The 24,088-nt window shown below is 38.6% G+C and overlaps 1 protein-coding gene across 8 annotated transcripts in view; it reads left to right on the top strand.

Annotated features, from left to right (window-relative positions):
• PBRM1 (polybromo 1) overlaps window positions 1-24,088 on the top strand; it is a 91,285-nt gene that overhangs the window by 51,825 nt on the left and 15,372 nt on the right. For 7 of the 8 annotated variants that reach the window (XM_077822176.1, XM_077822174.1, XM_077822178.1 and 4 more), the window contains 11 exons: window positions 3,295-3,400; window positions 5,596-6,238; window positions 8,629-8,840; window positions 9,990-10,175; window positions 11,312-11,469; window positions 12,364-12,630; window positions 14,204-14,349; window positions 14,819-14,976; window positions 16,131-16,314; window positions 17,100-17,310; window positions 22,131-22,332. In XM_077822176.1, coding sequence (XP_077678302.1) covers window positions 3,295-3,400; window positions 5,596-6,238; window positions 8,629-8,840; window positions 9,990-10,175; window positions 11,312-11,469; window positions 12,364-12,630; window positions 14,204-14,349; window positions 14,819-14,976; window positions 16,131-16,314; window positions 17,100-17,310; window positions 22,131-22,332 — 2,473 coding nt within the window. Of the gene's footprint in view, window positions 1-3,294; window positions 3,432-5,595; window positions 6,239-8,628; window positions 8,841-9,989; window positions 10,176-11,311; window positions 11,470-12,363; window positions 12,631-14,203; window positions 14,350-14,818; window positions 14,977-16,130; window positions 16,315-17,099; window positions 17,311-22,130; window positions 22,333-24,088 lie in introns of those variants that run through there. The other variant, XM_077822181.1, reaches the window with a different exon arrangement.

Genomic DNA, 24,088 nt, shown 5'->3' on the forward strand with positions numbered 1-24,088 from the left:
ATGCGTAGTGACTGGAGTAATATGGAAGATATGATTAAGAAGGTGCATACCAATAGATGTTGTTTTCACTAATGCCAAACATACTCTCTATATAAACTTACAAACATATTTCTGCTTGACAACCTGAAGTCATTAATACAGTCCATTGAGCAGGACAGCATAAGCAAATTTAAGAAGCAATACTTGTCTCTTGTGCTTAATCAGATCATTGAAATGTCTAATATGGCAAGTGATGAACATGCATCTACACTTGCAAATAATCTGATTCTGTTTGATTAGCTATATTGGCAAAGAGGCATAAAACCTTATGACTGCAAGTTGCAACCTGAACTTCGGTTATTTACTTGTCCTGCAAATATATTTGCCTGATGAGTACAGCAACAGCAGACTGTTAACCAACAACATCTTTATATTCTTCCCAAGATAAGTTAACAGGATTTTGATCGCAATGTAGAAATTGACAGTGATAATACTATACTTTGGAAAGAATTCATGCAATCTTTTGGGGAGGATTATGAGATAAGGTCTCCATTGAAATAGAACATAACAGTGAGCCAACTGCTAGATGTCTTTGTTGAAATTTTGTGGTACTGAATTCCCATGTGCATTTCTAGAGACAAGGGGCAAGGAACTCAATGAGCTATTCAGTCAACTATTCATCCATGTCATCGTTGGCTTTTATAATTCTTCTTAAGGTTCATATCTAAAAGGAAAAAGACATTGTGGGGTTTTTGGTTTATTTTTCTGGTTTGATGGACATCAGTATATATTCCTCAATCAGATTCAGCAGATCTGGATATACGATATAAATGTTAAATGTTATTTAAATGGTGTTAATGTGCCTGATGTTGTACAAATACATAAGGCACAATTCCCTGTCCCCAGGATGTTTTTAATACAGTAAAGACATGGACAGAATAGCTCAGACATTAAGTGTTTTGAGTTATAGTGTGGTCTATGAATCTTGGAACGGTAGGGTCTTTTAAGAACTGTGATGGAAATGTGTTGGAGGAAATAGTTGAAGGAGGGAGGGAGATAATTCTAAGTGTAGGAGCCAGAAGAAGACAACATGAAGAGGAATGGAAATCAGAGTGGTAAAGAGGAGGAGCAACGGGAGGAAGGTGTTGAGAGGAGGATGTGGGATAGCAGAAGAAGAGAACAGAGCCTCTAAGGTGTGAATGGGGAATTTGAACTTGATGTGAGAAGCTAGCAAAAGGACTGGCAGGAGAGAATAACATAAGAGTGGGGAAGAGAATTTAATGGATTTTAGCAGCAGCATATGACTGCTCAAGAAGGGAGTGAGGGGAGAAGTGAAAAGTACAGAAGGAAGAGATTACAGCTGTCAGGTGAAAGTTGACCAAGATGTATGGGGAAGGACTGCAGTTGTAGGGATGGAGAGGAATGACTGATTTTTAGACATGATGTAGGCGAAGAATGACAGGATTTGGGGAAAGCCAGGATGTAAGGTGACATAGGGAACAGGAAAGCAAGGTCTAAATGAAACCAAGTTTGAGCCTTGATTATGGGAAGAATAATGGACTCCAACAGTGATGGAGAGATGAGTATTTGTGAGGAAATATCAAATTCAGTTTTAGGCATTTGCACTGGGAATTTCACAGGGGTTTAAGGAAATTAGACACTCAATTCCCATTGATATTAAATGGATTGTGGGCACCAAACTCCTTTACATCCCTTTGAAAATCACAATCTTAGAGGTTAAATTGGTAGGACATCCAAAAGGAGATGGCTGAAAGACAATCTGAGACATGAGAGTGGTCAGGAGGAAACAGTGGGAGTAATGGGAAAAGTAATAGTTTTGGAAGTAGTCAGCACAAAAGAAGTGGTAGCTGAAACCATAAGAGTTGGTGAAGTCACCTAAATATAAAGTCTGAAGAAAAAGAGAAGGGGGACTAAGAGAAATTTGAGTGATACCAGCTTAGAATGGAAAATTACTGTATATACTCGTTCATTAGCCCATTCGTTTATAAGCCGACCCCTCAAGATGGATAGGTAAAAATGGCAAAAACTGTATGACCCTTTCATAAGCTGATCCTATAGTTCAGGGGTTGGCAAAATTTGGATCTCAGCCCATCAGGGTAAGCCATTAGCAGGCCAGGACATTTTGTTTACTTGGAGTGTCCGGAGGCATGGAGCCCCTCAGCTCCCAGTGGCCGCAGTTTGCTGTTCCCAGCCGATGGGAGCTGCGGAAAGCAGCGCGGGCTGAGGGGTGTGCTGGCCGCCACTTCCCGCAGCTCCCATCAGCTGGGAACGGCAAACCGCGGCCACTGGAAGTTGAGGGGCTCTGTGCCTGTGGACGTTCTGGGTAAACAAGATGTCCTGGCCTGCTAGCTGCTTACCCTGATGGGCCGGGATCCAAAGTTTGCTGACCCCTGACCTACAATGAAAATGTATTAGATATTCAATTCAATAATTCAGTAGAGTTTAAAATTGTCAAATTTTGGTGTAGACCATTGATAAGCCGACCACTGCTCTTTCATACTTCACTTTTTCACCAAAAAATAGTCTTATGAACGAGTATATATGGTAAATGGAATCTATAAAATCTTGAAGTATAGGTGGGGAGAGTGAAGGTGAAAGTGACTGATCCTCTTCATCAAAAGAGGTGTATCAAGAAGGATTAGAATAGAGAGAGGCACCTTAATCTCAGTCAAGAGGTAATTGAGGTGACCTTAAATAGGTAAAAGTGTTTTTTGGTGGAGGGTTTGGGATGTAAGACAGATGTCAAAGGAGGCAAGAGAGAACTGAAGAACAGAAAACCAAGGCAGTGAGTGTAAACTGAACTTCCTAGGAGCTTTAGGGGGAAAGGGGAGGAGTATATAAAATTTGATGAAGCAGCTGGGTTTCCTTGGGAATGGGAAAGAGGGTTTCCTTGGGAATGGGTAAGAGTGTGTTTTGAAAAGTGAAAGAAAGGAAACAGATGAGAATTTAAATAGAAAGCAAAAAGGATGGGGACAAAGTCAAGAAGACAATCTAATATAGGGCCTTTTTCTGAAATATCCCAGGGTGCTTTACAAAAATTACATATAGGAATTATTTCATCCTTCAGTGAAATACACATTTGGGGTGGAATGAACCAGTTGTTTTAATAACCTACTGCAACACTATACAAACATTCAAGAGTGGAAGCAAATAATATTGTGCTCAACTGAAACTAAGGCATTAACTCTTTTGTGTTAAGAGTTTTCTTGGTATACTCTATTACATTCTCATAAGGAAACAAATAACCTAAATATTGTTCTGTTATTTTTCTTTCAACATTTTAATGGCTAATAGGTATATAATGATGCCCATATCCTAGAGAAGATTCTTAAAGAAAAAAAGAAAGAGCTGGGACCTCTTCCTGAAGATGATGATATCGCTTCCCCTAAACTAAAGCTAAGTAAGGCAGCATTGTGGATTCCTACTTCTTGGTAAATGTTGATATGGAATAAAATGATACAGATTAACATTAAAATGGAAAGCCATATTACCATACATTCCAGGCAGGTTGTATAACTTATGCCACTTCTGAACCCAATTGTACACTAAACTGCAAAACTGAATTATATTTTCAATATCATCATAATTGCAGTGGATATTGGTATGTGTTTGTGCTGAAATTGAAACTAAGAGGTGGGGGATGGGAAAATCAGAATGAGAGAATCTCTATGAAACAGTTTTTCTACACGGGCTAGGTTAAAATGAAGAAGGGAAGTTCAGAATAACTGGAATTTAATAATTGTTGTCATACCTCATTTATCTGATTGGAGATGTAAGAAGCATATATAGTAAGCTTTGAAACATCAGAAAGTGGTTCAGCAGCAGCTGAAGTGCAAACAGATTAAGGAACAGTGCCAGGAGCTAGAAGATCTGTTCTGCTTCCATAGACATCCTTTGTAACTTTGTCATTTACCCTCCTTGTGTCTCATTTTCCCATCTGTAAATTGGGGATATAACTTATTACACAGGGGAGCTGAGGCTTAATTCATTAATGGGTATAAAGTGCTTTGTGATCCCCAAATGAAGATTGTGATAAAATTGCAAAGTATTGTTATTACCGTGTTAGTGTTTCATGGGGATTTTTATGTGTTAAAATTAGCATAATATAAAGGTAAGTCAGTAGAATAAATATGTCCCCATATTTATCAATTTTCTAGCATGTTTAAAGAAGAATAGTTTAAAAAATGTAACCAAAACACATCTCTTAGAAAATGTTTGCACCTACTATTGTTATAAGTAGCACCTCTGGTTATTGTAATGGAAAGAGATTAAAGAAAATATTTTTCTCTGATTTATTTTTTCAATATCTTTATGCATTTGTTAACATGCTGTTTATAATGAGTTCTGGCTATGTTTTGCCACCTTTAATCGTATACTGAGTAGTATCTTATTCTGTGAGTAGTTCTGCTGATTTTAATGGGACCACTCAGAGTAAGATACTATACAACTATGAGTAAGGGTGGATCAGACCCTTAGTTTCCCCTGTTGTGTATTTGGGTCTTCCACAGAGCAACAAAGAGAAGTGAAACATCTTTAAGAGAAAATTATTGTAAATCCCCTTACAATGGCAGGGAAATTCTGCAGTAGGTGGTGTTAGAACTATTTTTCACTCCTTTTTTTAAAAAGTAACTGAGCAGATTTCAGGTTGGTGCTGCTCCTTTGATGTGTGTGTGTTAAATTCTAAACTGAGTAAATGATCAAATTATATAGAAGGGTTTTTTTAAAAAAAGAAAAGCACACACGCCATATTGAAGCATCACTGAGGATAAAAATGCTAAACCACCAAGAAAGTATAGATATGGAAGAATCCAAGTGCAAAGACTATGTAGTGCTTTAACAATTGATCCTGTATTAACAAATAGCTAATCTGATTGGTAGCCCCATTTGAAGGCATTATTTTACATTTTACTTATAATAATTCTACCTAGTTTAGCTTAAATCTGCTGTGTGAGGGAAAACTCACAATAGGTGGGATTCTTAGGGTGTGTCACGGCAGTTGGGAGTGTGCCTCCCAAGCTGGTAGGGAGACGTGTGCTAGTTTGACTTGAGCTAGTGTGCTAACAATAGCTGTGTGGATGTTGCAGCACCAGCAGAGGCTCAGGCTAGGCACACTCCCAAGTGCAGTGTAGACATACGCACGTGTGAAAATCCCCATGAAGAGAGAATTTTAATGGCTATGAAAAATCCACACGAAGAGAGGATTTTAATGACTACTGAACTCAAGTGACAATTTCACACAGTGCTATTGTGTTGGGTTCCCTTATAGTCTTTAACTTTAGGCTGATGTGCAGTCTTAAATGTATTATTAGTGTTAGTTTATACTTATGGAAGACAGGCTTCAAAGTTTCAGATCCAGCACTCTGTATGTTGTACTAAATTGTCCATGGTGAAAACAGAGAAAACATCTGAGAAAAGTAATTAATAGGAGCTGATGGAATAGAAATTAAAAAACTGTATTTGTAAGTGGCATAGCTATTCTGGTAGGGTAATGGTGAATTAAGTTACCTTAGCCATAGAAAAGGAGTTTGTTAGGGAAGTAAGTGCATAAGGCTGACTGTTTTTTATACATTTGTTGTTGGTTTTTTGTCTGTCTAGGTAGAAAAAGTGGTATTTCCCCTAAGAAATCAAAATACATGACTCCAATGCAACAGAAACTGAATGAGGTGTACGAAGCAGTGAAGAACTACACAGATAAACGAGGCAGACGATTAAGTGCCATCTTCCTGAGGCTTCCATCTCGATCAGAACTGCCTGACTATTATGTAACCATTAAAAAGCCAGTTGACATGGAAAAGATAAGAAGTCACATGATGGCCAACAAGTACCAGGACATTGATTCCATGGTAGAAGACTTTGTAATGATGTTCAATAATGCCTGCACTTACAATGAACCAGAGTCTCTGATTTACAAAGATGCCCTTGTCCTACATAAAGTTTTGCTTGAAACTAAAAGAGACATAGAAGGAGATGAGGATTCTCATGTCCCCAATGTAACATTGCTAATCCAGGAACTTATCCATAACCTTTTTGTGTCTGTAATGAGCCATCAGGATGATGAGGGCAGGTGTTATAGTGACTCCTTAGCTGAAATTCCTGCTGTTGATCCCAACTTCCCAAACAAACCACCTTTGACTTTTGATATTATCCGAAAGAACGTAGAAAATAATCGCTACAGGAGACTGGACTTGTTTCAAGAGCAGATGTTTGAGATGCTAGAGAGGGCAAGGAGAATGAACCGGTGAGTGAAACCATACATGTATCAAACCTTAGTCTTGTCAAGTTAGTTTTGAGTCTTTATCACTGTCCAAATAATTCCCATTTTAAAAGACACATTAACTTTCCTGTTAGTGTGCTAGGGAAAAAGCAACTTGCTTAGTTGGGTGCAATCACATTCAGCAGAATTTAAGGTTTCATTTAAAGTTTGTAGCCCCTATCTTTGAAGTTAACCCTGGCAAAGCAAAGTTAAATCAATATAGGGCTATCTTCCAAAGTTGGGGGAAGGCAAGTTTAGAAGAAGACCTAAGCGGTAAAAAGGAGACCATTCAGAGGTATGGAGAAGCAAGAAATGGGTTGTTTTGCGGGGGAGATGTTGTGTAGAGACATAAACTGTCATCAAACAGTAAAGTAAATAATTTCATTGGGCTACTGCATTTTTAACTGAGTTAGTACATTTCTATATAAATTTTGGAGGGCTGTGCCAGACAGTAAAAATGTGTTTGACTGCAGGGTCAGCCTTTGCAGCCCCTGATCAAGATTGCAGCATGTTCTGCTATATTAATTGCCTTGTTTAGTAGATCTCCCATTTAGAGCAATCATTTCTATTCAAGGTTTATGAATAAAAATATGCAGACATACAGCTTCCCGCTTTCCACTGGAGTGGGTCAAATAATGTACTTGGAGATGTATGTTAAGGGCTGTTATAAAGAGGACAATGATCAATTGTTCTCCATGTCCACTGAAGGTTGGACAAGGAATAATGGGATTAATCTGCAGCATGGGAGATTTAGGTTACATATTAGAAAAACTTTCTAACTTTAAGGGTAATTAAGCTCTTGAATAGGCTTTCAAGGTCGGTTGTGGAATCCCCACCATTAGAGGTTTTTAAGAATGGGTTGGACAAACACCTGTTGGAGATGATCTAGCTTTACTTGGTACTGTCTCAGCACCAGGGGCTGAACTTGATGACTTCTTGAGGTCCCTTCCAGCTCTACATTTCTATGATTCTGTGTGTAGGGAGAGTTTTGCTGCTGTAACTTCAATAAGAAAGGAGACGTGTGGTGGTAATAAAATCTCGTATTTAAAAAGCGATTAAAAAGAATAAAAAGATCATCTGGCATGACAATGGGTGATGAGTACAATTACTCTTTTTAATTAAAAAAACAGCTTTTTAGTTTCTCAGAAGTCTCTCTTTCAAAAGCAATAAAGTCCAGTTACAAAATAGCTTGATTTGTGGCTGGTTGCCTGTGATTTCTCAGAATTTCAGTTGCACTATATGAGAATGCTTATCCAACTTATATGGAAATCAGCTTTTCTTTTTTGTTGTACTAGTTACTGGAGAGGCTGGCACATTATTTCTCTCTTGAAAGTACATGCAGTTTAGTCAGAGGGCATCTTTGAGGATGACCTGCAACTGGATTTAAAAAAAAATTGTCCAGATGACTCATTTTAGTTTTCCTAAACCTGAGAGAGGTGAAATGGTATAGCCATATGAAGACTTGGCAGTGTTGATCCCCAACATGTCTTTTTTGCCTCTCCCCCACCCCCATTCATTGTAATCTATAATAACTAAAATTTAAAAGGAGAATAACCAAGCTTTCACTGAATGTTCAGTGGCAGCAAAAGCAACATTAACCCAAATATCTGTTCTTTTAAAAACAAAATAGTATTCTGATTACTCCATGCTGTTTTGATTGGAAGCTATTCTATTGGGTAATAGAATATTGATCATTGTCCTATTTTAAGAATAAGGAAACAAAACTGTACTAATCTCCCCACCTTAAAAACAGTTTGGCTGAATATACAGCAAGTTATTTCATTTAAAAACAACAAACTGCTGAATGATTTTAAACACTGAACAAAACCAACACCAAATAGAAATACAAAGTGGCACCCATAATGCATCATTTTGTAAATATTTCCTTTTGTAAATACTCTTAAAAAGGCTGGATTAGGTTGCTAGTGCTTTGAGAGATCACTTTTTAAAGTTCCCTATAAACAGGCTATAAAGGTACTCTGATAATGCTGTGGTGCAGGCCATGTTATAAGTCCTAAATAACTTAATTGTGTAGAAGTATGTTGTTTAATTACTGGTTGAAAAGTAAAGCACAGATGTTTAGTGATTTAAAAATTGGATAAATAAAAACTAATATGCGTTCATTTTTTCTCTGATTTTTACTATTAAAGTACTTTTAAAGACAACTAAGGGGAAAACTGCTTATTGCTAATAGAGCAGTATGTGCTGAATTTTCTGTCACTTTACCTCTTTGTTGAACAGAAGTTATCTGATATACATTGAGTCTTTGTAATTTATCCTTAAATGTAACAGTTGATGAGTTTGTATTTAGAGTACTGTTTATTCCTGCATAAGGTATATTGTCATGTTGTAATCTGTCTGTCATTTCCATGCAGGACTGATTCAGAGATTTATGAGGACGCTGTGGAACTTCAGCAGTTCTTTATTAAAATCCGTGATGAACTCTGCAAGAATGGAGAGATTCTTCTATCACCAGCACTCAGCTACACCACCAAGCATCTTCACAACGATGTAGAGAAAGAAAAAAAGGAAAAGCTACCCAAAGAATTCGAAGAGGATAAACTCAAAAGAGAGGAAGAGAAGAGAGGTAATTATAGTTTTGAAAGGAAAATTAAAACATCTGTCTCTTGTAATGCTTTCATTGCTGAGCCAGGCCTTTGCTGTTCCTGCTGGAGCAACTGTGGTACTGAGGAGGAACTAGCTTACAGTATTGTGTGGGACAAGGAGGCCTTCGTAAAGGTCTTCCATGTCACCCTCCTCCCATGCTGTCTCTGTGCTCTTCATGGCTTTAAGACAAGCTATGGGGAATGAATAAAGATGTCTTCAGGCTCCCTGCCACTAAGAAGGGAGGACGGCTCCCCACTCCGCCCCTTTACCTGTCCCTTCAAATAAAGAGCAGCTGGCTGTCCTTTCCCCACAGCACTAAGGTCAGTAGTGATCATCTTTATTCACTCCCTGCAGCTGGGCTCAGTGCTATACGAGAGCAAGTCACAGTATAGAGGACAGGAGAGAGGCAACAGGGGTGACCTTTCTAAAGGCCTCCCCTCCCTTATTGCTGTCAGTGAGTTCATTTTCACTTACATGGAGGCCTCGATTAAAATACATCTGAAGATCTGGGCCCAGCTCTTCAACAGCAGGAGGGAGAAGCTAGGTGTCTCATAGATCATGCTCAAACCATACCTTGGAACTAGAATCCACTGGGTATGGTGTCAGAGTAGCAGCCGTGTTAGTCTGTATTCGCAAAAAGAAAAGGATGACGTGAGCTGTAGCTCAAGAAAGCTTATGCTCAAATAAATTGGTTAGTCTCTAAGGTGCCACAAGTACTCCTTTTCTTTTTGGATTTGGTGTGGCACTCCTTCATTGACCTTCAGGGAGCATGATGGAGGGACCATTGTTTGTACAGCACAGTGGGGTCTTGATTCATGACTATGTGTGGTCCTGTGCACTACTGCAATACAAATAATAAATAAGAATGTGTCAAACATTGGCCTCATTCCCAGCTCTAGCTGGTCAACAAACTTTACTAATCTGCAATAGTGCTCCCACTTGCTCTGCTGTCTTTCTCTTTCCCTCATCCCACAGATAAGGAAGGTTTTGCTTAAGTCACAAAACAAAGATGCCGTGATTTAACTCATTGAGAGCCAGTGTATTGTAACAAGGTGCTGTTCTTTAGAATCTCTCTTCCCTTCCTGAGATGGCTTTTAGTAATTTTTGTTTCCTTTTATGTTGAAATAAGAAGCTGAAAAGAGTGAAGATTCTGCTGGAGGAGCTGGTCTGTCGAGCTTACATCGGACTTACAGCCAGGATTGCAGCTTTAAGAACAGCATGTACCATGTTGGGGATTATGTCTATGTGGAACCTGCAGAAGCCAACCTGCAACCTCATATAGTCTGCATTGAGCGATTATGGGAAGATTCAGCTGGTAAGAACACAGGAAAATAGTGCAGTACAGCTTCTTAATATTGCTTGTTAAAACTTCCAGTTTGAGTTTTCCTTGGGTGGAAGCTTAATTATTTTGCTCACAACAGTGTGTGTGTGTGCATGCGTACGTGTGTGGCGTGTATTTTTATTACTTCTGAAACACCTGATTTAAAGGCTTTTGCATGCTGGAGAGCTTTTGGGAGTGCTAAATGTCCTGTGTTTTTCACATTATAAACATTCTGTAGATAACACCCTCGCCTTCTGGTCTAGGAAGGCTAGCTGTGGCTCCTTCCAGAACCCATCAACACTGCTTTTGAGACAGCTAAGGAGGAACAGAAGGGTCTTGTCTAAACTAGGAAAAGTATCCATTGCTGATAAGAGGCAGTGCTGAACATAGTTAAACTACAAGTGCACCACAGGACAAGCCAGCATCATTTCAGAATACGTGGTTAAATTCCAAAGCAGTGTTAAATATGACTTGTTCTTGGCAAACTTACAGTTGAGTCATAGTCAGCACCAATTCAACCAAAACTCTTGCTTTTGGCAGTATACAAGAGGATTGAGACAGACGTTTTATGGTACTGTTAATAAACAGGGCCAGTCTGCATACAATTTATTTTCTCTGATTTTGAATAATACCAGAGTGTCCATTCATGGTTTATAAGAAAAATGTGAAGTCACAGCTTGACTCTGTCAAAAGTAAGGAGATGGCAAAACAGGAAAGGAGTTATAGTTAAAAATGTACATTACAATCTGTTATCCAAAGATCTGTGGGGATGTCCCAAATTTTCAAATAGGAGTGACAGATTCACAGGCTTTTTCTTGTCCTTGAGCATAATTTTCAAGGCCTGCACAGTCACAATTTATAGATTGCAGACTGGATCCTCCAAGGCAAACGGGCTCAATGGCATTAATTCCTGTTGTGTTCTTCTGAGTCAAACATCTATAGGAGAAGGTGGATTTCTTACATATCCAAACCTCACTTATCTGAAACAGTTGAAAAACATTGTCCTATTTTGAGTCAGCGAGGTTTGGATATACCAGGTATTGTTATATAACTGTTTGATTACTAACACGATCTACTGTTGTCTCTACTTCCTTGTGCAATAGAAAATATATCCTGTTTTTTGCTTTTAGGAGAAAAATGGTTGTATGGCTGCTGGTTTTATCGACCAAATGAAACATTCCATCTTGCAACACGAAAATTTCTGGAGAAGGAAGTTTTTAAGAGTGATTACTATAATAAAGTTCCCGTTAGCAAAATTTTAGGCAAATGTGTGGTAATGTTTGTTAAGGTGAGAGATTAAATGGACTAATTTGTAAAATTATTAACTGATTTGTGCACTGTTTTTTAAAATAAGACTCAAGGACTCTCACAGTACCTGTATGAAATAACCTTTTCCCCCTGTTATGTCTTAATGCTCGATACATTGTGGTTCCTCTGTAGTAGAGAAAAAATGACATGAAGTTGCATTATTTGTTTCTCAGTGTCAGTTTGGCTATAGAAATCACATACACGTCATTATCAAATTTGTTGATGTTTTGAGAGATAGATAGGGAAATTGTTGGTAACGTCTTAAAATTTTCCTCTAAATGTTTAGCTTTAGTTTTTAGTGGAAGGAGGGCTGGATAGCTTGGACGAATGGTAATGCGATATAGAATTTCACCTCTGCATCACAGTTTGATTCCACCCAGGTCAGTTGTGTTAAAAGTTCTTATGATCTGATTGCTTTTTGGCCTGTGTAGAATGAATCAGCTCAGTCCAGTTCTTAGTGGATGTTTTGTTTATGTAACTAACACAATCACTATGCCAATCCTTGTTAGTGTTATAATCAAAGATTACGTGGGCATAGAACTTTCATTCCTCTCTCAACTCAGTGGTGGTCTTTCGTGCTCAGAGTTCAGATATACTAGCAAGTTAATGTTGGGAAAACAATTGCCTGTAATAATCATTATATCTGTGTGATATAAGAAGTGGTATAATGTAATTCACCTGAGCTGCACCCTGGTACCTTGCACTGAATTTAACACACGCATTTTAAAAAAGCCAAACCCAAAGAGAGAAACTTAGTGACTAGATTGTACCTTCTGTGCCAAAACAAAAACCAGGCTGGTATATATAACCTCTGTCTCCACGGCATGTTTCTGGAACATTTAATCTGAAATGATCCCTTCTCTTCACTCAACAGGAGTATTTTAAATTATGTCCTGAAAACTTTAGAGATGAGGATGTCTACGTCTGCGAGTCTCGTTACTCTGCAAAGACAAAGTCTTTTAAGAAGATTAAACTGTGGACCATGCCCATTAGCTCTGTAAGGTTTGTCCCTCGAGATGTGCCCCTGCCTGTGGTCCGTGTTGCTTCTGTGTTTGCTAATACAGACAAAGTGGAAGATGAGAAACACACTGAAACCTTAGAGGATAATAAAGTGGGAGACAGTATCCTTAACCTTGAAAAGGTAGGCAAGATGATAAGCTGGATATTGAATTGAACTGGATTTCAGATCAGAGATGATGAAAATGTGAACATTCATGTTTTAGGTTTCACATCTTTCCAAAAAGCTAAATCAATAGATAAATAAGAAATGACAATACATCTCACTTTAAAACATGTAAAAAAAAATTACATATATAATTTGTATATGCATACTCCATATAATTGAAGCCTTGATTCAAATACGTGTTAGCCCTGTTTGTGCCTTGACAATGTTAGCTACTGGCCACCTATGCTCTTAAACCTGTCATGTACATGGGGCTTTTTTATGAATTTTGGAGTTCTCAAATTTACCTCCAAATACATACTGTATTCAAGTGCTGGACTAATCTGCGTTTCTCTCATTGTGTCTGAAATTTTTTTTTTCTTAACCACATTTTAAAAAAATGCATCTACTTTAGCCTGTCCTAACACTAGACAAATCAGTGAGACAGAAAAATCTATTTTTAACTCATCCAATTGCTAGTTGGTATTGCAGATGTCCTTTATATTTAGTTTTTAGGTATCAAGTCTTCATTAAATAGAAAGAGAATAGTAAGCATTACATAGTGGTATCATATGCTTCTCTGTGACATTTTATCATATGTCAAACATGGTTTATTTATAGTTGATACTTTAATGGTTTAGAATCATCTGACAGTCTGATACTTGGCATTCCTAAGGACATTTTTCTTGCTAACATATTGAGAAAAAGGTTTTGTCTTTCATTTCTTATATTTAGATTTACAGAGTGAGCCTATTATACATTCTCTGTGCTCGCTCGCACAATTTAAAAACAAAAAAAAGGAACATGCTGATCACTGTTAACCCCAAATAGACATCCCTCCCCCAATAAAAGCTAGAGATGTGTGTTCTGATTTATCTCATCAAATGATAAAACAAAGGAATAATCTTATCAAGAATGTGAAGACTCACAAGGTCTGATCCTGCCATGTGTAGAGTGTCCCCTGTGAGCTGCCGAGTACCCTTGGCTCCTTTTGATTTGAGGATACAATGGGACATGATGTGAGTTTTGGATATAAGAGTGGGAATTAAATAGGATAAACGGCATGACATTTTTAAAAATATGCAGTATGGTGGTAATTGTGATATTTAAGGTATGAACAGTGAATGTCTTCACTCACAGTAATTTGACGAAATGCCTAATTTAGTTGCCCCGACCATGTAATCGTGTTTACTAAAACCAAGTGAGGAATATTGTAGTTTTGCTTTAACCATCCAAGATAGCTAATTAATTAATTTGATATCAATAAACCAACAAAGTGCCAATGGACCATCAAATTGATTATCTGGAAAAACAACAACTGTTTATTAGGAATTGCAAACCTAACCACTTTCATAGCCAGTAAGCTTGGCCTTTTAGTTTTCAAATTTAAGGGCTTACGTTTTTGGATGTTTGTGTCTACTTTTTAACTTATTTCCATTAAAATTAAGATTCAATAAAACCTGTTTCCTTTTAACATACTCCAGCACCTTTTTCCTTTTGTAATCAATTTTCCTAATTTTACCAGCTTTTTAATATATATATGTTGATGTAGGAGAAAGAAGATGTTCCAGTGGAAATGTCAAATGGAGAACCTGGTTGCCATTACTTTGAACAGCTCCGTTATAATGATATGTGGCTTAAGGTTGGGGATTGTGTCTTTATAAAATCACATGGCTTAGTGCGACCTCGGGTGGGCAGGTAGATATATTTTCTTCTCTATTTATAAATTGTAGCTATAAAGTTAGCATAATTAGACAACTAAAATCCATTGGTTTTATAGAATGCTTGAGGCCAAAAAGTAATATGGTGGATACGCTGATTATTTTTCTTTCACCTATCCTCAGTCACAGTTTAATTATCCTAATGTAGGAGAAGGTGTCAGACTACTGTCGGATAGCACAGTGCTGCTTTAAAGCCTCTTGAGAATGGAGCTTTAAGTGACAGTAATTAAGTAGCAGTAATAAATTATATAAATGAAATAAAGTGCTACTTAGCCAACATAATTACTATATTTTTCTCATTTTTAAGTGCATATAAAGTAGAGTTTTTGACGCTTATTGTAGTCGTTTTTTAATGACAGCTTTCATAACCATCTACTGTATGAAGTTAGCTCCTATAGGAGGGAATTCCTTTTATTCCTTTATCAGAGGCTTGGTTTTTTTTTTAGAATTGAGAAGATGTGGGTACGGGATGGAGCTGCGTATTTCTTTGGCCCAATCTTCATACACCCAGAAGAAACTGAACATGAGCCAACTAAAATGTTCTACAAGAAGGAAGTGTTTTTGAGTAACCTAGAAGAGACCTGTCCAATGACCTGCATTCTGGGTAGTTATTTACAGTTTTAAATGTAACTGGCTAACTCTTTTCCTGTGTACTTTTTTTTTAGTCTAAGCTTATAGCTGTCTGTGGGTCTATTTCCCCCCAACCTTTTTGTGTGTGTGTGTGTGTGTGTGTAGAGAGAGAAAGAATGGATAAATTACCCAAAGTTACTTTTTTGGGCTTCATACTATTCACCTTTAGGGCTTTTTGAAAGATCCTTCTCTTTGATGTTTTCCCACCATAACACAAATTATATTTATTTAAAAACAAAATACAGAACCTCTATAACTAGGAAGCAGAAGACTATGAAGCCCACAGGGACTTCTTTATTCCAGTCTAATGTATCTGAAAAAGCACCTAGATACCATTGTGGTATACTAGGAGGTAAATGGAAATGGTGCCTTGGCTAAGAAATGGGATCTTTAAACTCTTAGTAATTTATTTTGACTTTTTGGATATGTTTTTTATAGTGTTTGGGATGCAATATTAAATGCAGTTGAATGATAGTGATGGAATATTTTGTGACAGTATAGGACTTTCTAGATTATTTAATTGCTCATTTCTAGACTTTCTAAAAATACAGTGGAACCCTGATTATCCAATCTAATTGGGACCGGGGCCAAATCAGATAACCAAAAATCCGGATAAACCAGAGCCCTGCTGCCCAGTCTCCATCTGTCCACCCCGACTGGAGCCCCGTGGGTGGCTAGTGGTTCATTTAATATGGAGAGCCAGGTAATGGAGGCTCAGATAAACGGGGTTCTACTACATTTGGTTCTTTTAAAAATACAGTTTTTTTGAAGAAACTGTATTTTGAGGGAAGAGGGCGGTGTTAGGTGGATTCCACCAAAACATTTTTTACCTCAGCTATCTTCTAACCAAGTGTTTTGTTTTCAATTTCTCCCGTCCTTTTTTATTTTGTCATGATTTCTGTTCTGTGTGTGTGAGTGGAGCCCTCCTCTGATAGATCATCTAACTCAGTATGAGCAAAGTGCAATGAATGTGAGTGTGTTCCGTTGAGTACAGTAAAGCACCATGAATCTTCAGGATGTATGAGATGGGTGGAAAATTGAATTTCCCAGCTTTTTTTTAAATACTTCATGTTAGAGTTATGACGACAGGGTACTACTGTTCGTTACCCTTCTCTCTTACTTTTGCAGGGAAATGTGCTGTGTTGTCATTCAAGGACTTCCTGTCTTGTAGACCAACAGAGATCTCTGAAAATGATGTTCTACTCTGTGAGAGCCGCTACAATGAAAGTGACAAACAGATGAAAAAATTTAAAGGGCTTAAGAGATTTTCACTCTCTGCAAAAGTAGTGGATGATGAAATTTACTATTTTAGGTAAAATATTATTGGAAAAAAAACATTTTTTCAATTTTACTATTCAAAATTGCATCAGGCTGATCACAAATATTTAAAAATAATCTCAGCTGCTACCTTCACATTTCACTTTCCTCCACTGAACTATAATTTTCACTCCAGGCTTTGGTAAAAGCTGTTATGTTCTCAAAGGGCCAGTCCTCCTGGGATCTACACAAAATAATATGGTGTGACCTTGCCATGCAAAGATGTCAGAGCGAGGCCTAACTATCCTCCCAATTGGTGGACATTATTATCAAGAAGGAATATTCATTTATTTTGTTTCCCAGTTTGGGTAGACAGACAACACCAGCTCTGTTTGAGCTAGCCAGCTAAAAAGAGCAGTGTAGCTGGGGGTAGCATGGGCGGCAGCTTGGGCTGGACTCCCAAGTACATACCCAGGGGGGTCAGGCGGGTTTGTGCTCAGATAGCTAGCCCAAGCTGTCACCTGGGCTATCGCCAGATACGCTGCTATTTTTAGTGCACTAGCTCAAGCAGAGCTAACACATGTCTGAGTACAAACCCACCTGACCCCCTGGTTACATACTCAGGCAGCTTGCCCAGGCTGCCACCCATGCTGTCCCCATCTACACTGCTACTTTTAGCACACAAACTTGAGCAGAGCTAGCATGTGTCTATCTACCCAAGCTGGGAAACATGCTCCCAGCTGCAGTGCAGGCATACCCTCAGAATAAGATTTACGAGTGACCTGTCATGCAGAGGATGTTTTTTTTTTGTTTTTTTTTTTTTCTTTTTCTTTTCCTCAGAAAACCCATAGTCCCTCAGAAGGAGCCATCTCCATTACTGGAGAAAAAGATTCAGCAGCTAGAAGCAAAATTTGCGGAATTGGAAGGGGGTGAAGAGGATATTGAAGAGATGGCAGAAGAAGAAGGTGAAATCATTGAAGCACCTTCTATGCCTCAGCTTCAGACTCCACTGACTAGTGAACTGGATATAATGCCATACACTCCACCACAGGTAAAGATGCCTCTTAAAAAATGTTGAATGGTATACCAGTCAGTATTCTCTATCCCACTCCGCACCCCAACCCAGCCCAACCCTAACAAGAAAACAGAACAAAAGTGTAATTATATCCACCGAGGAGGTTTATATTTAATCTTAACAGCCCATGGAATAATTTTTCAGGACACTTCTACATTCTAATATGGTACACATTACAGCAGTGTCTTTGCACAATTAAGTAATTTTTAAGGAATATGTTCAAATGGGGAGATAATTAGAGCAAGTTTTCACTATCGTGTGAAGAATTCTACAAAACTTGATGGCAGGAAGCAAGCAGAATTATGGTGGTGGGATGGGAGAAATGTCCCTCTCCACCTACCCCTCTACTAAAATGGATTAGTGGGTTTTAGTGTGTGTGTGTGTGTGTGTGTGTGTGTATTGACTGAACTCCTGGTACTCTGAATTTACGTGAACCTAATAGATATTTGAAGCTTCTTTTTTATACCAAAAAGTATAGCATAATTTTCAAAAGTGACTTGTGATATTTGGGTGCTCAGCTTGATACCTTTTTAGAAAACACTGAGCATGCATCCTCTGAAAAATAAGCCTCTTTGGGCACTGAAAATTACTAGTCACTTGTGAACATATGGGTTATTAGACACTAATTCAATCTGTGAATTAAGACTTTATTCTAAAGTGTTGAAAGGAATATGGTGAGAACTTCATTTCTCTTATTATTCTTGTTAGTTCTATACCTTTATTGTTTTCTATCTAAAAACCTGATAAATGGGAAAAGGAATGAGCAGAGTCTTTGGTGAGTGGAGAAAGGTATGTGGGTAATAGATGGAATCAACTGTCACTGAATGTTGGAATAAGGAATGGGTAAAATTGTGAATTCCAGCGTGGCATGCTTGAACCTAAACTTCTGGAAGGTGGGTAGGACATCTGATGTATTCTTTCTGTATGAAGTTGTTTAGCTCAACTTACTTTTCAGTCTTCACAGTGTTGAACTCACTAGGTGGTTTTCTCATTTTAATACTTTTAAATGTGAAAGCTGCTGATCAATACTGCAAAAATATATGTATTTGGTGGTTACCATACATCAGTATATGGGTGAATGAAGTGATAGGAAACTGGTAATTAAATAGACTAAAGTAATGAAAAAAGATTGTTTTTCTAAATTAAAATGTGAACATTATCAGGAGCGTGACCACTGCCAAAAGCAGTACAATCAGGGACCAATGGACATGGTTGATGTCATCAGAGTGCTTTTTGCACTTTTGACTCTGATCATGCTCTCCCTTGTGCTGATCTGCTGTTGCTGCAATCCTTCCTTCCGTCTTTCATGCTCTTCAACCCCCTCTCATCCCATCCCCACCTGTGTCTTCACATTTAGCAAATTCCCTTCTAATATAACTCCATGATGGGATTTAAATAAAACAAACAGTCTGGAAAAACAAAAAAATTAACTGGTGCTTATGCCATTAAAAACTAACGAAAGGAAAAGACATTGAGCTTGATAAGAAAGTTGCAACCTAACCTTGCCTTCAGTGTAGCACAAATGAGCAGTTTAAAGAAATGAAAGAAGTTCTTCATCCTTCCTGTTTTTTACTTCTAGACAGATTTAAACTCACAGGTCCACTATTAGGTGTTGCAAGTGAAGAAACAGAGGAAGATTGAAGGGAAACTGAAAAGAATCAGTGTTAACATTAATACATGATGGTTGGATGAACACGAGAAATAACCTAATTATGAACTCCCAGAAAGTACTTAGTGCTCTTGAGTCTGTCTGAAAAGAAACCTGCAAAATATTGTGTTCAAGTTAGTTTTCAGCATACTACTTAGACGTTGCTAAAAAAGAAGTAACACGTAACACAGTGCCAAAGTGCGCAAAGAAATTCCTCCACAGCCAACGTCAACTTCATAATTGATTGATTGAAAAAGAATTGATATCCCAGCTTCCAATGTTACACTCTTTAGCGCTTTCAGGAAGATTGTGTCTGGGGTTTTTTCCATCCCGGTGCCCTAAGCATGTGGAATTGTGCATGAAAGGACTTCAATCAAAACTTAGAAAGCATTTTATAATGCAAAGGTCTCTAGAGAAAAGCAGTAAATTTATCAAATCTACTGACGCTGGTTTTGGAAGTGCTCGACAGATTACAAGTGGGTGCTATTGTCACAGTCTCAGTGAAAATGTGGCTTTATGAAATTAACAACAAAGAACTAGACCCACACAACAACAAATTTTAATAAATAAATCAAACAAAACATGAACCTTTCCATTATTAACAAACGTAATTGATGCAAATTATGATGGTTGTCAGTTGAGCATAGAATAGGGAGAAAAAGCTGAAAAATGACATTGGAACTAGAAAATCTAGATGTGGCCTAGATAGAGAACTGAGTAAAAGATGATCCCCATGTTATGGGCCTTAGTGACTGGGTGGGTGGATGGGTGCTGTTGAGTGACAGAAAATTTGGGAAGAAGGAAGGATTTGCGGGGGTGTACTTATAGCTCAGAGTTTGCCATACGAGTTTGTTCTGATGTCTGGACATGCACAAGGAGAGGTCGGAATGACATGCCAGAAAGAGGGAACCAGATGTAGGACTGAATGAAGGATCAGAAGAATGACAGATTTGTTAGTCATCAACATAAAGGGTATGTCTATATTGCATCTGGGAGCCGGGTAGACAGACATGGTAGTTCTGCTCTAGGTAGTGCACTAAAAATAGCAGTGTGGCCATAGTGGCACAGGCGGTGACTTGAGCTAGCTTCCAAAGCATGTATCTAGGGGGTCGGGCAGACTTTTACTTGGGCAGCTAGCCTGAACTGCTGCCCATGTCGCCATGGCTGCATTGCTGTTTTTAGCTTGCTAGCTATGGTAGAACTAGCCGTGTCTGTCTACCCATTCTGGGAAGCATGCTCCCAGCTGCTATGCAGACATATCCAAAGACAATTGTCTAAGTTGTGTGAGTGGAGAAGATCATCCAGTGATACAGTGTAGAGGGAGGAAAGGAAAGGGGGCAAAGGAGACTACGAAAGGAAAGGAGGAAGATAGAATCATAGAATATCAGGGTTGGAAGGGACCTCAGGAGGTCATCTAGTCCAACCCCCTGCTCAAAAGCAGGACCAATCCCCAATTAAATCATCCCAGCCAGGGCTTTGTCAGGCCTGACCTTAAAAACTTCTAAGGAAGGAGATTCCACCACCTCCCTAGGCAACGCATTCCAGTGTTTCACCACCCTCCTAGTGAAAAAGTTTTTCCTAATATCCAACCTAAACCTCCCCCACTGCAACTTGAGACCATTACTCCTTGTCCTGTCCTCTTCCACCACTGAGAATAGTCTAGAACCATCCTCTCTGGAACCACCTCTCAGGTAGTTGAAAGCAGCTATCAAATCCCCCCTCATTCTTCTCTTCTGCAGACTAAACAATCCCAGTTCCCTCAGCCTCTCCTCATAAGTCATGTGTTCCAGACCCCTAATCATTTTTGTTGCCCTTCGCTGGACTCTTTCCAATTTATCCACATCCTTCTTGTAGTGTGGGGCCCAAAACTGGACACAGTACTCCAGATGAGGCCTCACCAATGTCGAATAGAGGGGGACGATCACGTCCCTCAGTCTGCTCGCTATGCCCCTACTTATACATCCCAAAATGCCATTGGCCTTCTTGGCAACAAGGGCACACTGCTGACTCATATCCAGCTTCTCGTCCACTGTCACCCCTAGGTCCTTTTCCGCAGAACTGCTGCCTAGCCATTCAGTCCCTAGTCTGTAGCTGTGCATTAGGTTCTTCCGTCCTAAGTGCAGGACCCTCATCAGATTTCTTTTGGCCCAATCCTCCAATTTGTCTAGGTCCCTCTGTATCCTATCCCTGCCCTCCAGCGTATCTACCACTCCTCCCAGTTTAGTATCATCCGCAAATTTGCTGAGAGTGCAATCCACACCATCCTCCAGATCATTTATGAAGATATTGAACAAAACCGGCCCCAGGACCGACCCCTGGGGCACTCCACTTGACACCGGCTGCCAACTAGACATGGAGCCATTGATCACTACCCGTTGAGCCTGACAATCTACCAACTTTCTACCCACCTTATCTACCAAACAAGACAAGGAAAGAGTGTTCAGAGAGAGATGGAGTTGGGAAAGCCAAAGATTAAAGGTAGAAATAATTTTAGTAAGACCCATAACCATAAATACAATGTATTTACTCAAATCATATTTATAGAATGGGGTTTGAGATATAATGAAATTACACTTACCTTACCTTACCTTACCTTACCTTTTTGGCTTCTTTAATCAGTTTGCTGAAGTCACGGCCCATATTTTGTTAAGCTTTCTTGGTCTAGAACTGTGGTTTTCAACCTTTTTTCATTTGAGGACCGCTAAAATATTTTTAATGGAGGTGCAGACCCCTTTAGAAATCTTAGACATAGTCAGCGGACCCCCATGGGTCCGTGGATGACAGGTTGAAAACCACTCATCTTGAAAGTCCTTTTGCTCAGCTTGGAATGGTATTTGTTCTCTCAATCAGAATATTCCCAAATTTCAGTTGTGAGGTCAGCATTATGTATGGAAAAGTTAAAAACCAGTAACACTTCTTCCCCTCGCTCCCCGCCCCAACCCCCCCGTGCCTCATGCAATTGTATAGTTTTATAAAGTGAGCTGTGAGTTTGAGACCTGACATCTCTTTGAGGGCTGCAAGGAAGGCAGCTGTTTAATAAATACTACTGAAGCACAGGAAATTTTGATGCTCTAACAGTTTTTAAAGGCTTTTGTATCTTGTGATGATTCCATTGTATATTTGTGGTCATAACCCATTTTTCTTACAGTCCACTCCGAAGTCTGCGAAGGGCAGCACAAAGAAGGAGGGATCAAAAAGGAAGATCAACATGAGTGGGTATATCCTATTTAGCAGTGAGATGAGAGCTGTGATTAAAGCTCAGCACCCAGACTACTCCTTTGGAGAGCTCAGCAGGCTTGTAGGAACTGAATGGAGAAACTTGGAAGCAACCAAGAAAGCAGAATATGAAGGTAAATGAAAACTAAAGTAACATATATTTGGTCTGCTTTTTTCCTTTCTATAGAGATGCAGTAATTTCATTCAGATAAGTTTAACTATTAAGGAAGAATGTCTTGTTTGTAGCTTCGTATGTGGAAAGGTTTAAATAAATGTTCATGGTAATGAACTGTAGGAATGAAATAGAAAATATCTTAGTATAATTTAATTATATAGTGCAGCATATGAACCCTGTACTTTAGAAGTACAAAAGTGTGTCTCTGCCACAAAGTATTTTTGATTGAACACAGAGACACACAAAACAAGGAAACAACTCAGAAGTGGATGGGTATGGAGATAACATTGCTGGGGTGGAAGTTGGGAGGGAAACCTACTCAGGAGTCATTTGAGGAGGTGATGATTTAAAGAGGATTGGAGGAAGGCAAGCAAGAGAGTTGTGTGGAAAAGGAGAGTGGGGCTGTTCAAAGCATGGGAAGCAGGTAAGGCATGAAACATAATGGAAAAAGAAGTCTTTTGCTTAATTAAAATTGGGCTAAAATAAAGTAGGACAAAAATAATAAAATAAAAATTCAGGATACCTAATCCGTTACAATGCTGGGAATATAACCTTTTGAACCTTAGCATTGTCCAAGAGTTGTAACTGATTTTGTTGAAATATCCTATTCCCTAAATGAATCCTAGAATGTTCTATAGACCAAAGAGTCCAGGCAGAAAAGAACTCCATAAGACTTTTTTTTATTTTTCTTACCTGATATTCATCAGTAGTCTTGGAACTTTTTAATCAAACTCAAATCACAGTTGACACTCTTCAAGAGATCCCTGCCTGAGTACAGATAAACCATCATTTAAATCTCTTCTGTTGGTATTCACTATAGCTGCTATAGTTAAGAATGTGTCAGCATTTCCATTATAAAGCACAAATTATAGAAGTATATAGCACTACTGTTATAATAAATTACTTAGTGCAGGAAATTAGCATATAAGGTTTTGGCTTTAGAACAAATATTACTTTAAAAAAGTTAAGTTATAAGTTTGCTTTTTCTTAGTGTTTTGTTGGCATGCTCATAACTCAAAAGCAGGTTTGGTTTTCAGACTAAAAATTTGCATGACATCACTTCTCCCTCCCCACCCGTGGATTGTCCATAGCATCTCTTTGCAGGGGTAGAGTGTAATGAGGCTGCATTTAGTCATTTGAGGGTTATCTGTTGAAAACTCCATAAAGGAAATAGTAATGCTGTTGCATCATGAATGTACCATACAGTATGACATTTTTCCTAGGCTGCAGTTTGTTTATACATCACCATAGGTCTGCATGGCACCTTAGAGGAGAGAAATGTCAGGTCCCTTCTTATGTCCTTCCTCTCAAGAACAGTATGATGGTTAGCATGTTTAAAACATTCTAATTAGAGAAGCTAGATTATTTGCTTTTCCAGGAGAGTACACAACTGTAATACAGCAGTAGCAGCAATGCCCACTATAGTTAAGGTTGTGTAAGTAGTTCCATTTTAATCGTCTTATTTTGCTTGCTTACAACTTTCCAAAGCTTTCAGTTTAAACTTGAACTTTGCCAGACTTGGTCCCTACCCAAAGTTAGATTTTATTATTTTCTTGAGGGGGAGCTCACAACATCTGACCTGATTTGCTTAGAGTATGTGTGGGTGGGAGAAAATACATTCCTTCCATTATGAAAACACACAAAATTCATGCAAGTGCTAGTGTGGACACTGCAATAGAGGAAAGAAAGCTAAAATTTGGTGTGATTTTTACACC

Source organism: Eretmochelys imbricata, chromosome 7, assembly GCF_965152235.1.
Source record: "Eretmochelys imbricata isolate rEreImb1 chromosome 7, rEreImb1.hap1, whole genome shotgun sequence".
NCBI classification, from domain to species: Eukaryota; Metazoa; Chordata; order Testudines; family Cheloniidae; genus Eretmochelys; species Eretmochelys imbricata.